This window comes from Amblyomma maculatum, chromosome 11 (assembly GCF_055883805.1).
Source record: "Amblyomma maculatum isolate TAMU_Amacu chromosome 11, ASM5588380v1, whole genome shotgun sequence".
Lineage (NCBI taxonomy): Eukaryota > Metazoa > Arthropoda > Arachnida > Ixodida > Ixodidae > Amblyomma > Amblyomma maculatum.
The window spans coordinates 137,661,373-137,676,571 of NC_139354.1; the positions used below are offsets into that span (position 1 = coordinate 137,661,373).

A 15,199-nucleotide genomic window follows, 5' to 3' on the forward strand; every position below is an offset into this window, starting at 1 on the left:
CCCCCGTTCGTGTCGGGACGCGAGGCTCATCTCCATCCCCTCTCATTTCGGTTTTAGTGTTTTCGCGATGTACCACATCTCAGACGCGGCGCGTTCCCCTTGGGCTGAATGTTGATGAGTGACGCAAGACTTCCTCTGCCGCGGGGGTTGTGCGCGTGGAAGTGTCAGCATCGATCCACCTCCCTGTACGCTTGTCCCTGCTTCATGCCGACTTTGACTGTGCATAGGGACACGAGCGTTGTCGTCACTGTACGGGGGTGGTTTCTCCGCACTCCCGATGGGTGGCGACGGCTTCTCGGGGAGACCTTTTTTAATGGCCCCGATTGGGCGCCCCTTTCTCGTCGTTCCCCTTTTCACCGGTTGTTCTCGGTTTGTGTTGGCACGCTGTCGCTTTCGCGTCTTCTCTTTGTTTCCGGCGCACACCTTCATTTTATTCGATGGCACGTACTATATACAAGCTGCGCTCCTGTTCGTCGTGTCGGTCCCGCTGGCGTGTTGCTCGCGTTGCTCCCTTTGTTCGACGCATACCGCATTCGTATTAGACTGCGTGTTGGCAGCAGCGTGTAGAAATGGTGTCGTCGCCGCTGTACTGGCACTTAAATTTTCGCTTTTCGCGAGCAGTGCGGCATTGTCAAGTCGAACCGCCATAGAAGGCGATGTTTTCAGCGAATTATCGAATCTGCGAGCGCGAGTGGTGGCGTGCCAAATATACCACGTTTGCATAATTGGGCGAGTACTATAGAATCGGCTTCGGGTGGTGTCATCGTAGAAGCGCCGTCGATACACCTTATTGTTGTAAGTCGCTTACGATGACGCATCCTAAAACCCGTGCCGCCGATACTTTATTCGTTGAAGTTTGGACGGCATCATGTGCAGCCGTTGATCACAAGCCGAGAAAAGTGTCCATCAAGAGCACTGGGCAGTGTGGCGGGATGCCAACAGCCGCTGCGCAGTTCAAATACGCGTTCGCCCTTGTGTGAGCCCGTGATGCGCGGTAGTAATAAAAGAGAAAGACGCGACCACGGGCCCGGGTGCCGCGCTTTTCGTTTTCTTGGTTTGCTTCCGTCAGGCTACGCGTACCAAAGTGCGTGGTCGTGTAGTGAAGAGCGGTCGTTGTCCTGCCAGCGGCAGCTCTCCCGAGGCGTTTCGGGGAATGCCGTCAATCGGCTCTTTGGCGCCAAGAATCGACTCGTCAAAAGACGGGAGGGCCAGCGCCATCTGCAGAACGACTCTCTTAAGAACGCGCACGCCATTGTTTCCGCCGCCGACACGCTGAGAGAAAAGAGTAGCGTTGCGCGCTTTCTTCTTGCTTCGGGTAACGGCATTCTTGGGTCGGAATCTCTGCCCATAGACTGTGTGCGCTGACGGGCGAGAAATTTGCGAGAGAGGGAGAAATTCGGCTGGTGGCAGGGACATTGACATCGATCGATGGTTGACTTGTATGGCGGAATTTCGTTGTTTGGTTTCGGTGAAATAACGTTATATATTATAACCCATGGACAACCTACATCTAAATAAATTTGCTAAAGCTATGTTGGCTCTCTGCACTGATCTTTCAGTGGTGTCAAAATAAGTGTCTAATATTCATAGGTTTGGTCGATGTTCATAGTTTCTGGTGGGATCACTCGCGGGTGGCTACATTAAAAAAAAAAAGAAGGAAGAGTGCAACGATAGGCGCATAAGCTTTCACGCTCAGAAATCATTATCAGAAAAATCGACATCATGGTTGCAGGTGCTCGTTCAGTCTGATGATACCGGAACAGGTTGTTCGGTATTTTTGACAACTGCGCACTGACCGCGCGTCCTTACAGCGTTTTCCCCTGTAATCCGGACAGACCTGCCTTGTTATCCATTTGTTTTCGATTGTTGTTTACAAAAGTTGGAACAACTTGTTTTCGCTTCATAATATTACATTTTCCACTATGATCTGCGCCACTTTTCCAACTGCCCATACTCTTAGGTAAACTGTCCAGCCATTTTGTTGTTGTACCGGCACTTCCGTCAGCGCAGCCATTGCTCAAGAGGCTCCGTTTGCCTGCAGATGGTTTCCCGAGCGTCCACTAAAAAGGAGCTTGCGCACTGATCTTCGTGCAATCTGTTGGGCCGCAGGCACGGAGGAAACGCTAGACGTCGAGCTGACTTGGCGTCCGCAATGTTGAAGCATTTTTGGGTTCTTATTTTCTCACCCAGTTTTTTTTTTTTTTTTTTTTTTTTTTATTGGAAGTATCCTGTTGCCTGCTGCATTTTCGAACTGGGCCTCTCTAGCGGGTTTTAGATGCTCTGAACACGTATACCGTCGCTTGCGCTTGTGGAGAGTTCTGACCTTACGCTCCTCTCCTGTCGCAACCAGATGGAAAAAAAAAAGGTCGTATCTTTTCAAGCATGTTGTGTCGAATCATTGTGTGCCTGGGGTGAAACGACGCCATGCAGTTATAATGGACTAGCACCAGAGTCCTGGGAGGACCATGGACGAGAACGCATTAAGGACGTGAAACTACAGCAGTGCGTTGCAAGCCATAGTCATGGTTTCCACCGCACTGTGGTACAGTTGTTGTGTCCGCCGAGGACTGCGGTTAGCATGCCTTGCAGGCGCCTTCTCCATATTGGTTTAAAGGAGTCGAATTACAAAGCGCCATTCTTTGCTCCGTTCAAATGGAGCCAGCTCCGTGCGGAACGGATGAGCCAGCATTTGGAGGCCGTATACGAGTTGGTGTGCCTTTCCAAATGCACGAGCCGGCGGAAAGGGCACGTTTCGTAAACACTGTCCGGCCCAAGAATACCCGTTGTCTGCCCGCAGGATGTTTGGTGTTCTGTGTATATACGCCCTGCCATCGGCGGTGGGCTTGTTTACGGGCGCCCTACTGTGGCGGGGATCTCCGATAAAACAGTTCTGCGTTTCGTCCGCCCGTTCCCCTCTTTGTTTCGCATGTGTTCCCGCTTGACTCACGCGTGTGTGGCGAAAAAGACCGTTGGTCGGTTCATGCTCGAGTTAGCCGCGTTGTTCATTTTGAGTGCTTGCCAGAAACAGACTTAAACGACGTGAAGTTTTCGCCCGGAGCGGTAATGGAGTCGAGCTCCTATTGTGCCTTTTGCGGGTGTGTCCGTTTGTTTGCTGACCTGCTACATGTTGTTCCAGCGCAGCGGTGGTAAATGTTTGCTTTAACCTGGAAATGTAGTCACTGGAGTTGCTAGTCCGCTCTTGAAAGCGGTGTATATAAATTGAGCGCGTTGAGGGCAGTTAAACGTGTTTGAGTGTTTACCTTGCCCAGTGCAAAATACGAGGCTGACCAACACAACGCAAGCATTCTGCACGCAGTGTTTCAGCAGAGGCCATAATAATGTTCCGGGTTTTTTTCGCCAACGAGCTGCTGTCTAACGCAACTCTGGGTCCCATTGTTATCTTGTCAGCATACTCGACTCTTTTCGAGCAGCCCGACCAGTATCGGCGTAAGAGCCGCTTTGCTTCAGCATCATTACTGTCCCACACAAAAAAAATAATAATAATAAAAAAGGCTAAAGATGGATCCTACTTATACGTATATGTACTGAAAAAAGGCAATTTGTAGCATTCACGAAATCTAATCCCACCTTTTTTTTTTTCTCTTTGCAGATGCACCATCCGATACAGATGAAACCGGCTGATAGCGAAAACAGAAACGGTAAGTGTTTCGGCGTTTAATCTGCATCTTCGCCTTCTCTGCTCGCCTTCGGTGCCCGCTTTTGGGACCATTCACACCATATAATTCGAGCTACACGTTCATCTTGAATTTTTTCTGCACATTAAGTAAAACTTGAGGTGCCCTCTGACGACTGTACAGCATGGAATGGCTCGGTCGGGGGATGAAAAACAAAAGCACAAAAAAAAGATATGGTGTCAGTTTTGTTCACCTCTCTTTGTTTCGTTGCACAGACGATAGGGAGCACGCAGCTATACATACTCTCCTGCTTCCGTGTGTAATGGTGTTGGCGTTGATGCAGCATTGAATGCTTCGCGCAAATCGTTCACGTGATTCTCGCGGGCACCTAACTGATTGGTCACGTGCGATATCGAGATATCATAGAACAGCATGAGCCACACGTTTGCCTCGTCTTGTGCTACTCGTCAAAAAGAAAAAAAGTTACCTCCTTCAAGGCCGTTGTCGATGTGCGTCGGTTGCAAACAATGTGTGCTTGATGCGTTACTGAAGGTCTTCAAGGATCTTGGGAATGCGTGTCCCTGCGTTGGCCAAGTTCGCTCCGTAGGGCTTCAACTAATCTGAGAGCTGAGATTTAGGTTCGTAATTTGTATTATCCCTTACAAAAAAGCTTAATGAGTTTCTGATTAAATGTTAATTACATTCCTCATCATGCACATTAACATTTCTATACATTTTCTTGATGCATTTTTGATGAGTTTCACAAGAAAGTTGGCCACCGTGTTTCTGGTTGGTACCTAATGTGTGCATTTCTTGTGTGTTGTTCATGAGTGTTGACCAATGAGCACTTTTGGATAAAAAGTAAAAGCTAAAACGTAGCGAAGCACCTCAACTACATTAAAAAAAGCTAAAAAAAAAATTAACTAAGCGAAAAAAAAAACTGCACCTCTGGCGCGATTCGAACTCGGTACTTATTACTCCGTAGCTTTCTACGCTAACCACTCGGCCACTCGGGGAACTGGTCACGATGGTAGCGTATTTGCTTCTTATATCTGGACTGCATTCATAAGATTGGGACTTAATGTTTTGAAGCATGTTTCGAAGTTACAGGCCATTGCGGCTGCTCTAACAATTACAACTTCTTGACCATTAGAACTTGCATCTGATGTTCTAGATACCTATGCGCACTATTTTGTCCACTGCAGTAATTTTAACATGTCGAGTTTGGCATCGCTGGCAAATTTATCAGCGCTGGCTCTTCGGTGGTTGCTACCTTGGGCGTAATTTTCGCTGAACACGGAGCTGTAGCACGAAACTTTAAGGAAAAAAAAAAGTGCGACCAAGCGCAGCAGCGCCAACACTATTTTACTGGTAACTAAATCTTATTCGTATCTAAACATTTAGGGAAGCGATGCGATGACTGAGGGCTCGGCTAATCTATACGCAGAACAAGAAGGAGCTCGAAAGCTTAAGAAACACGCAAAATATCATGCATTATAAAGAAGGCATTGCTTCTCGTGCCCTGGTCGCGCAAGTGCTCCCAGGACGGTCCAGTTCCGAGTCAAAGCACGACTCGGGTTACGTCCGCGCGTCGTCGTCGGCGCAGGCCGGGGTACCCCTGCTGGTCTCTCCGAAACGGCCTGCTCGCAGGTGCAAGGAGGCATTGGAAATGGAGCGGCCTTTCGTCCGTTTGCTTGGAGGCGGTGTGGCAGTGCGTCGGTTCGCGTACACAACAATATCCTTGCCCGTAACACCCTCAAGCATATTGTCCAACCACAGCACCCATTCGCTTGGCAAGAAGTGATTTACAATGGCACAAACACCCAAGACGCAGGGTGTAAGCGTGTTTTGAATGAAACAAATGTCCAAAAAGTTGTTTTTGTTTTTACAGTGCATGCTAAACAGAAATGAAAACATAGTAAAGAATATACATTCGCTTAGTGATGTATAATTTCCCTCATTTGAAAAAGTCGATGTATTTCCACATTAGCTCCTATACAAAAATACTGTTGTGTTTTCCAAGTACAAAACTTCTTGCGTAATCTCAAACGGAAGTCTGTTGCGGATCTCATGTTAAAACACATAAAAATTGTTTCTTAGCCAACACCCTACATATGCTAATCAGAAATGAAAACATATGGCTCTGAAAGTGTGCAGTTAACAAGGAAATAATATATATTCACTTAGTGATGTATACATTTCCTCATTTGAGAAAATCAATGTATTTCCACATTAGATCCTACCCAAAAATACTGTTGCGTTTTCCAAGCACAAAACTTCATGTGTGATCTCAAAGGAAAGTCTGCTGCGGATATGATGTTAAAACAGATCTAATCTTGAATCTCCTTTGAGTGGTTGATGACTCATCAAAAACACATTACGTGGGTAACAGAAATTCAATATCCATTTTTGTAAGGGATATCCATCCGTGCACGCGTTCAGGAGAAGGTGGTGCTTTCACCGCTTCACATTTCTCTTTCATCTTCGGGTTTTTTTTTCTCGTTTTATTGGTCGAAAGCCACGTGACAGTGTTAATCAGCTGTACGAAAAGAAATCCGAATTAACTGCAGCTGCCTTCGTAGCTGTCATTGGAGCATCGTCGTAGCAGCGCAGCTGAGGTCCAGCCATTCTCGGTTTGCAGTATACGCGGCCTTTCGGAAGAATTGCGATGAATTGGCCGCGCGTCGTCTTCTTGGTTTCAGCAATTATTTGCACGCCTCAAAGATCACTGTAAAGATCAGATGTAACCTCTCAGTATTCTATGTTGAAGACAACCGACGAGGTAGAGCATGTCCACTGATTACGTTGATGGCAGGTGGAAAGACTGAGCATATAGAGTTTCCTCGAATTTCATATAAGTATGTCACTGTCAACTGGATGCGCCAGATATAACCTCAGCCTTAGAGCAGATGGGCACAACGAAAAACAAAAGGTGTATTTGATGTGCTGGCACTCGATCGTACCCATCAGATAACCGAGATGTGTGACATGCTAGTCGCCAAGTCAGTGCAGCTTGGATGATGAGTTGGGTGCGTATCAGGCGCAGGCACCACGAGAGGCAGCTTCATGAGGCTGCCAACCTCCATATCGAAGATCCCTATACTCTGTAGCTGTAAATGTAGCTCTAAGAACCCTTTCTCTATTCTTTATTTAAGGCTACGGTTGCGCAGCAGATTGGAAACCGCCCAATATCGTTCTGTTGTAGCGGCGCCTAAGGGGACGTAATGGTTGGCTTCATTTGTGAGCAACCTCGCGAGTTTATGTTTAAAACTCGTGAGGTCGCATACCTTTTAGGTTTTAGAACCGTCGCCAGACTGGAGTCGTTTGTTATGGAGAGCCAGCTATTTCTTTTCCTCTGTGTGTAAACATACCTTCTAGTCAGCGCCATATGCGTTCTTGGCTTATCAGTCCCCGTTTTATGGCGCGCTTCACCGTAGCGGCTTATTCGCGCTTGTTTGCGTTTCTTGGTCTCAGTCGCACGTGTGCGCCTTTTGCGTACATAACGTGGCCCCTTGGGACAGCGGGGATCGTGAACAGGGCCGGCACGTATCACCACGTAAGCTACTTTCCCCCTGCTCGTCTTGGCGTGGAGCGTTCCGTCTTCCTATTGTTTGTTCGGAGCGCTTTGCGAAGACGAACAATGGATTGCTGCCGGGGCCAGAAGCTCGGCCTCAGAACTCTCGTGAGGCGCACACTCGCTTCGCTGGAGGGTCGCTGTCACCGCTGCCTGCGCTCTGTTCGACCGAAGACGTCCCGCTGCGCGCACTGGTTGAGGTGGGGAAAGAGGGAGAGAGATGTTGTGGGTCTATGTATGCTTAATTAGGCGCAGTGTACTTGAATATGTTGTTTTTCGAGAAGCCGTCCTTATTTTGTCCGAAGACTGGAGAAGACTGCTTTGTGGCCCCCAGTGTAGAAGAGTGCAGCTGGGTATTAAGTACTTTCAAATTCATCCGTAGTACTTGGTTATAAAGATCGGTGCTGCGGGGGGGATGCGGTAATTCTCCAGGATACCATTGAACTTGGCCAACAGCTTATCCGACGAGGGAGCGTGGAGTTAACCTTTTTGGCGATAACCAGTCAGTCGCCTGTAAAGAGCAAGCTTTACTCCTAAGCAGTGTGTGCAGTGATCCACACCTTTATCCTCTTACACCTGTAGTTCCCAAAATGTTGTACGTGTCGTTACCGCTTCTTGTTTTGTTTTTCTCTGTCTACACAGTTTTCAATGTTTTCGCTGCATGTGGCTGGTGTAGCTGGTACAACTACGCTAGCGACCGTAGACATATAATTTAATATAAGCCGCATTGTCGGGCACAATGCTTTAGACGGAAGCGACTGCTGTCGACAGCGTCCAGCCCGATGAAGGTAAACCTTTTCTTCTGCAGTGGGACCTTCACGATGTAGATAACTAGTAGCTTCCCAGGTGCAAGGTATCACTTGCGGTAAACTGCAGTTCGTTCCTCTGATAAGCGCTCGAACTATAACTATTCGGTGCTGCTATATAGTACTACTATAGTTCAGTACTGCATGGAACTTTTGAAGGAGCCGACTCAAGCGCATGACGTCTCTATTCGCGCTAACGCGAATTGCCGCCGACAGCTCTCCGGGGCGTCGTCGTTCGTGTATTGTTTAAATAGCTGTGCTGTTGGCAGGGGACAGTTGTTGCGTGCGGACACGTGGCGCGGGCACAGTCTGCGGCGCCGCTCATTTCTCTCCAGCTACAGCAGCAGCTGCAAAGGGGTTGGCGTCTAGCGTGTACAGAGGGGACCTTTGTTAGCCTCGCATTATCGTCGTTCGCCGTTTTCCTGTTTTATTATTTTTTTTTTGTTTCCTTTCCTGCGAAGATCTTTATCCGCGCATTGTAAAACAAGCAAGACTGCGGTTAAGGATATGTAAAGAATAAACGCTGCGAATTATTAACACAGGAAGTACTAGGCGTACTGCGCCGGGAACAGGCGGGCCGAATAACCACTTAGTGACCGCTAACCCTGAAACATATGCTTTGTTGGTTTTAGAGCAGCAGTTTTATAACGATATCCGACATTGTTAACCTTATTTACTTTATATACGGTTGTGCCCACAGCGTGAAGGCGTTCGTCTACATCTATAAGGACAGTTTTTGATTTGTCGGCTCGCTCGTACCTTCCTTCAGAGGTTGACCGCGGAATTTTATCTCCCTCATCCACTTGTGACCGTTCTTGCCAAGATCGGGTACAATAAGGGGTAGGCGTAACTTCAGAAATCAACAATACGCATTGAAAACGGCCAAGCAACAACTGGGCTTGAACAACCAAGCAACAACTGGGCTTGAATGCTTCATAAAAATGCTTCTATTGGAAGAGCCTACATTTTCTGTTATGCAGTAGATGTTAGGAACTGAATGCATTTTGCAGACCTTCGTATTTTTTTTTTTTTGTAAAATAAGTTATTTTTGCGAAATAAAGACGATGTAAAGCAGTATTCAAGCAAATGCTCGCATGTGCTATTTTTTCAATACCAGGATTCGTTCCATCCGACGCCGCTTTTTATTGACTTGAAGCGCTCCACTGCACTTGGCGCTGTTTACTTGTTTTCTGCGCGTACTTTTTGATTTTACTTGCTACTTAAATGATCAGAAACCTTTCCTCGCTTTACCCTAACATGCCCTCATTCCACGACCCTCCACAGTGGCCTAGTGGCGTAGCCGTCAACTATATGATCGTCCACCGCGAGTTCGTGGTTTCCATCTCCGGTCGCTGTTCATTGAAGGCCAGCAACACGCAGCAGAAAAAAAAAAAAAAGAAAAAGCATTCGCAGTGAAAGCTTAGCGCGCAAGAGCTCCCCGTCTTTGAATAGGCATAAAATGTTACATTTTGGTCGTATCTTTTATTCTCTCAGACTCAAACTGTTGATTGTGTAGCGGAATAAAGTTGGCAGTGAAAGGCAACGCGTCTATTGAAGGCACAGCCGAGAAGGAGCTATTGGCTTCTCCTCATTCTTTAATGATGATTGGCTCTCGATAGGTCTGCAGTGTCGACGTTCGAACTGAGTTTGAACGGTGAAAGTTTGAACTGGCCCCACAAAAATACAGAAGTATTTTGTAAAAGATACAGAAGAACACAGAAGGGATCTTCGTAGATTTTTGTTTTTGCTTTTTTTTTTTTCGCGAGCGGACGTGAGACGTGCCGACGCGGTCGCCTCGTTCTGAAGAGGATTCATCTCTCTCTCTCTCTCAAGTGTGCTCGTATACGCCTTGCAGTAACGGGGTAATTACTCATTGACACCCACTATTGTCAATGTCAATGAGTAATTCCTACCTTATTAAAATTACTCCATCTTGAGGAATTCTCCTAAATATTCGAGCAATATTCCCTTTACATGTCCGTCTCCGTCCAGTGGAGAGGTGTACGCGTTACTTTCCGACGGAAAGTTCGTCCCGACACCAGTGGCGCGTAACGTTAAAACCGGGCACCGTACCTTATCGGACGCTTTAGGTCGCACCGCTTTCCTCGCACGGTCGGGTACATATCCCTCTACTGGTTTTCCTCCGCATCGGTTCGCTAGGTTCGTCACTGTTTCGGGCCGCTGTCTTCTCGCTGTTCCATTTGCAATCAGATCGTATCGCCTCCCTTACACGCCTCCCTCTATTTCTGTATGTTTCCCGACTGCCTCCGCTTTCGTTATTTATTGTTTTCGTTTCACCCATCCTCTTCTTTCCTCAAGTACATCAGTCGCCTTTGTATGTGTGATGTCTTCGTGCGTCCGCCAACGGAGGTACCGGGGAAATGCGCGTCACTTCCTCCGGGATATCTGAGCTTCCCTTCCGGCAGACCCCGTCGCGATGCGCAGCAGACCGTGACGACCGGGGAAGCGAGTGCGCCAATCACTGCGCAGTTGTCCGTACTCTGCTCTGGCGCCTCTCTTCCGTCGCTGTTGCTTCCCGCATCCCCATTATGTCGCGCGCTCGGTTGTGGGCTCTGTTGGCGGCTTCGCTTTCTTCCATTTGTTCCGGTAAGAAGCTAGCCGGCGCTTGCCACAGGGGAAAAAAACTAAGACAAAAATGGGGAAAGCTTAAAATAAAATAGCTCCGCAATTATGGTCTCATGAGTATTCCTAGTATTCTTTTTTTCTGGCACGCAGATTGATCGAGATGCTTGAATTCCTATTTTTATTTGTCGTTCACTATGTGGTTCTTGTTGTTAGTGGTTGCTTATTAAAATAACAGAAGAAAGCGAAAAGATTCTCGCCGCCCCGGTATCTGCTATCTCCATTGGTGAACCACTTGAACTGGGACAACGGAAATGGAAAGATGTCGAAGAGTAAGGGGGGCGAAATGAAAAGGCGATCGACAGGAAGAAATGAGATGACAGAATAAATTAAAATAGTGCAATAGTGCAATAGCAATAGTGCACCATTTTTCGTTTCTAACGCGTCAGCTTTCTCCAGAAAATACGGCCTCGGCTTTGCGAGCGAGAAGGAGCGGGCATGCCTCCGGCAGGTGGTAGTTGGCCGCTGACATTACAGGGCACTCCAGACGTCAGGGTGCGTGACGTCATGACGCCATATGACATGGCCGCCATGTCATAGCTCGCCAAGGGGAAACGAATTCTACTTCCTACAGAACAGACTACAACCCTCGTTTGGGGGCATTTTTTCCTACTTCACAAATAGCGCCATTTTTCCGCGGACGTTCCTTCCGGGCACTTTTTTTCCTAAAACGTTCTTACCGGATCCCGGCGGCTGACACCCGAAGCGAGGACTTGGGGCCGTGGCACAGGGACGTGGCAAAAATTTGTGCACCTCAGCGCCTCGTGGTGGCGGGAGTTTTGTTCTCCGAAGTGAAAGTATGTAGCTTCTAATCGCTGTTTTAGACGGTCGTTATTTTATTGCGATAGCAGTACTGCGCCAGGTTTCGAGCCGTCGCGTATCCCCTGCGGACGCCTTCGCGTGACCTTGAACAGCCGAATCCATCAACCGCTTCTGTTGAGCTCCGCCGGATGGCGGCACCGGTGCACCGCGCTAAAGCCCCGCGCGCTGCAGCGAGATGGTTCGCCGTTGCTTCGCCCTCGCCATGTCTGCTTTGCTATGCAGGCTGCTAAAGAGGTATCGACGACGAGCTGCGGCAAGGAAGAGACAACGAGCGCAAGAGACACTGGAAGAACGGGAAGAACGTCATGCTAAGCGTCATGCACAAGATGAAGCTCGGCAACTACGTTCTAACTCTCCGAGTGCTTCCACCTCTTCGGCTGCTGATGAACACATGACTGCTCAAGAACGCCGCAGTGCCATCAAGCGAAGACAGCGCGCTGAAGAATCGCCGGAAGAACAGTCGTAATCGTTGTGTGTCATGTGTTAGCCAAACTGTCGAACCACACAAGCGTAGCCATGCGGCCATTGCTAACGCAATTTACCAGGCTTAACCAGAGCTAAGCCACTGCCAATTTTTTTTTTTTTTGTTCGATTTCATCATGCCACGAAGCCTCTGCTATAGCTTGTGACTGAAGTGCCTGCTTGAAGGGAAATACTAGCACAATAATTTGTCTTCCATGTCCGTGGTGTGTACTACGCTGTGTAGGCTCTCGAAAGTTTTTCATAAAATCTGACGTTGGCAAGTTTAGCCACGCAAGAGTGCTTCGTTTCTCGTAAATCTATCGCTAATAAGGTTTGACATTGTCATCTGCGGAGCGTGAGGTGACGCCTCGGCTTTTGTTTGCCACTTAGCGACACCGGCCGTGCGTTTTTCAAGGATTCTTTCGCTGCGCTTTCGCACACCGGAACCTGCCACGAAAACGTGTGCCGAGGACGGAAAGACATTTCTAGCTAACTTCGAGATATTTCTTTATTCGTGCGTTCTTAATTTTTTTTTGTTGTTGTTGTTGTTGTTGTTGTTGCAGTCTTTTGTTCCCCCTTTTTTTTGTGTGTTCCCAGCATCTCTGGTATTCACTCCGCGTATACTGTATGCAAAGTTTCTTATGTTTTCCGAAAGCTTATGTCGTTCTGTCCTTTTTTTTTTTTCATTTTCGTCTGCATGGCTGACTTTCGATGTCCTGTCATTCCAGCGTTTCTTTTTTTTTTTCGTCGTCTTTGTACATGCAGAACTTATTATTTTTCCTTGTCTGTAGTCCTTTATCGTGCTGTTTTTTTTTTTTTCTGTGTTTTTGATCATCGCCCTGTTCTTTGAGGCAGAGGATTTTCTCCTCTCCCTCCCCCTCTTTCCTTCCCTAGTCTCTCTTTTTTTTTTCCTCCCAATCTTCTCTATATCAGGCTTGAGGCGAACGCCCTGACGCGCTCGCCTGCCGACTTGGTGCCGCTTTTTTTTTTTTTTTCATCTCTGTTATTTCCCGAGCTTTGTCTTGCTGTTCTTTTTCTTGACTGTTCTCAAGTTTCTTCTCGGCATATTCGCTGCTGTTTGAAAAAGGGGGAGCCCGATTCTGCATATCCTTTTCCCGGCTCTTTGTTTTCTTGCCTCCTTCTGCGTTTGCGGTTTCTTGAATACGACCAGCGAGTGGAAGCGAGCTTGTGAAGACTTCGACGTGGGCGGACCGGGGCGACATGCAGTCTGGCGGGCCGCGCCGTCTCCTTCCCTTTTCCTCATTCGCTCCCAAAACCTCTGGCGCCCTTCAGTATTCCAGTCGTGCTTCCTTAATTCCGTGCAGCGCCAGAAGAGGGATAAAGTTTTCGTATGAATAACGACTTCCGCCTTCCTGTGCCGAGTGCCGGCCGCCGTGCAGGGGATCCCCTCTTTTGGTGACGGTATCGGTGCTATGTTAGCTCTTCTTCATGGCATTGCTAATACACTTCAGTTCATTGAGTGGGGACACAAAGAGGAAGAAAAAAACGACCCTGTAATGGCCGAAGAGGCGTCGTACGTGTTCGAGTGCGAGAACGGATTGGATGACGTCGGTGCAGCAGTGGATGTCGCAATTTGACAGCGCGAGATGAGGTCACGATCGTTACCACTCAAAATTCGCCGCCGCCAAGAAGGTCACTCGTGGGGAAACGTCATTCGCCCGCGTCCTTTTGTCTTTGCTTGTCAGCGTAGCCTTTCTGAAGTACGACCAATAGCGTTGTGTTGAACCAGTCGTGCCGCGCACAGTTCCGTTTGAAACTCGATTTGTTTTGCAACGAATGTTGCATTGGGGCGCTGTTAGTGCCGTAGGGTGCGCGTGATGTCAGGTTTGCCATCAGCGTTAGTGACCATTGAGTCCATACATTTTGCAACCGGACGTGCGATAGGTCCTGACACGAGTGCGCCGCTCGTTTCGATTTCGTCGATCCTCGCCCGCAAATCTTTCTCGCCAGCCGTCACTGCACCTTACTGCCTCGATATTCTAGAGAAAGAGCAAAGCTCTGTTCTTCCCATCTCATTCCTGTTTCTTTTCTCCCTATTCTCTATTCCGCTTTCGGAGCTCACATATTTGACATGCACCACAGAATTTCGGGTCTTTGTGTCGTCTTAAATATATTTCCCTTCATGTTCACGTTTCCATCTCTTGTCTCACTGTGTTCTCTGGAAAATGGGAGAAGATATTTCCTCTCTCTCCTCTTTCTTCGCTGTTTCTGGGAGGAGAAGGTGTGGCTGCTCCCTACTGGTCCCGTCCCCATCATTTCCCTCCTCCTTACCATCGGAGGCAGAGATTGGAAAGCGCCCGGGACTTGTGAACGTTGGCCGGCGGTGCTTGAATCCTTTTTCTCTCCTCTCGGATGCTATTTTCTCGTCGAATATCCCCGCTGTTTACGCAGTTTGTGTGAACACTGCCTGCTTTGCGGTTGGTGTGAGCCTGTTTCTTTTTTTTTAAGATATATTTATTCCTTTGTTCATCCTATCTCTGACTTGGTCCTGACGTCGTCCTGTGCTTTCGCCGTTCGTCTCTTCATCTGCCCTTTTATTATTATTATTATTATTGTTGTTGTTGTTGTTGTTGTTGTTGTTGTTGTTTCGTTCTCTGCCTACTGCGGCCCCTTCGTATAGAAGCCGAGAAAGCCGTGTTTTGAGGCCATTGCACCTCTTGAATACCTCTCCATTGTATTCCTTATTCTCTTTCTCTATGTGCGTGCGTGCGCCTTTTCCTCACGTTGACATTTGGTGTCCTGGCTTTGATTTGCCGCGGTGTCTTTCCTTCAGTGACCTTCGTACCCCCTTCGCCCGTGTTTTCTTATTCATTCTGCTGTTACACACTCAGCACCTGTTTGTGTTTTCTTGCCTGATTAATTTTCGTGTCTGTGCTAAGATACCGCCCTCAATTTAGCCCGACTTAATGGGAGCCCTCTTGCGGAATCCTCGCGCCGTCGTGCACAAAAGTGCTTAGTCACTCTGTACCTGATAATTGATTTTCACTTTATAACGCTGTTTAAGGCCGCGAATGATATTGAGCCGTCATCGCACATCTGCGAGTTCATGGACCTCAAGTGGCTCCGCCGATCGCTCCACATATTGCACTTTCATATGTCCGTTTGTTGACTCCAAGCCCACTCCCTCATTTATATATATATATATATATATATATAATCATGCTGACTTTCTTTTTTTTTTTTTTTTGCGGTCGAAGTGGCACGTGTAAAGTCGGCACGCTTGTGCATATACACAG

At 47.9% G+C, this 15,199-nt stretch overlaps 1 protein-coding gene across 23 annotated transcripts in view; it reads left to right on the forward strand.

The window, feature by feature from the left end:
* The window catches only part of LOC146175052 (CUGBP Elav-like family member 1-A), a 566,960-nt gene that overhangs the window by 376,245 nt on the left and 175,516 nt on the right, over nucleotides 1-15,199 (forward strand). For all 23 annotated transcript variants that reach the window (XM_084584452.1, XM_084584454.1, XM_084584456.1 and 20 more), the window contains one exon: nucleotides 3,611-3,659. In XM_084584452.1, the coding sequence (XP_084440578.1) occupies nucleotides 3,611-3,659 (49 nt within the window). The remainder of the gene's footprint in view (nucleotides 1-3,610; nucleotides 3,660-15,199) is intronic.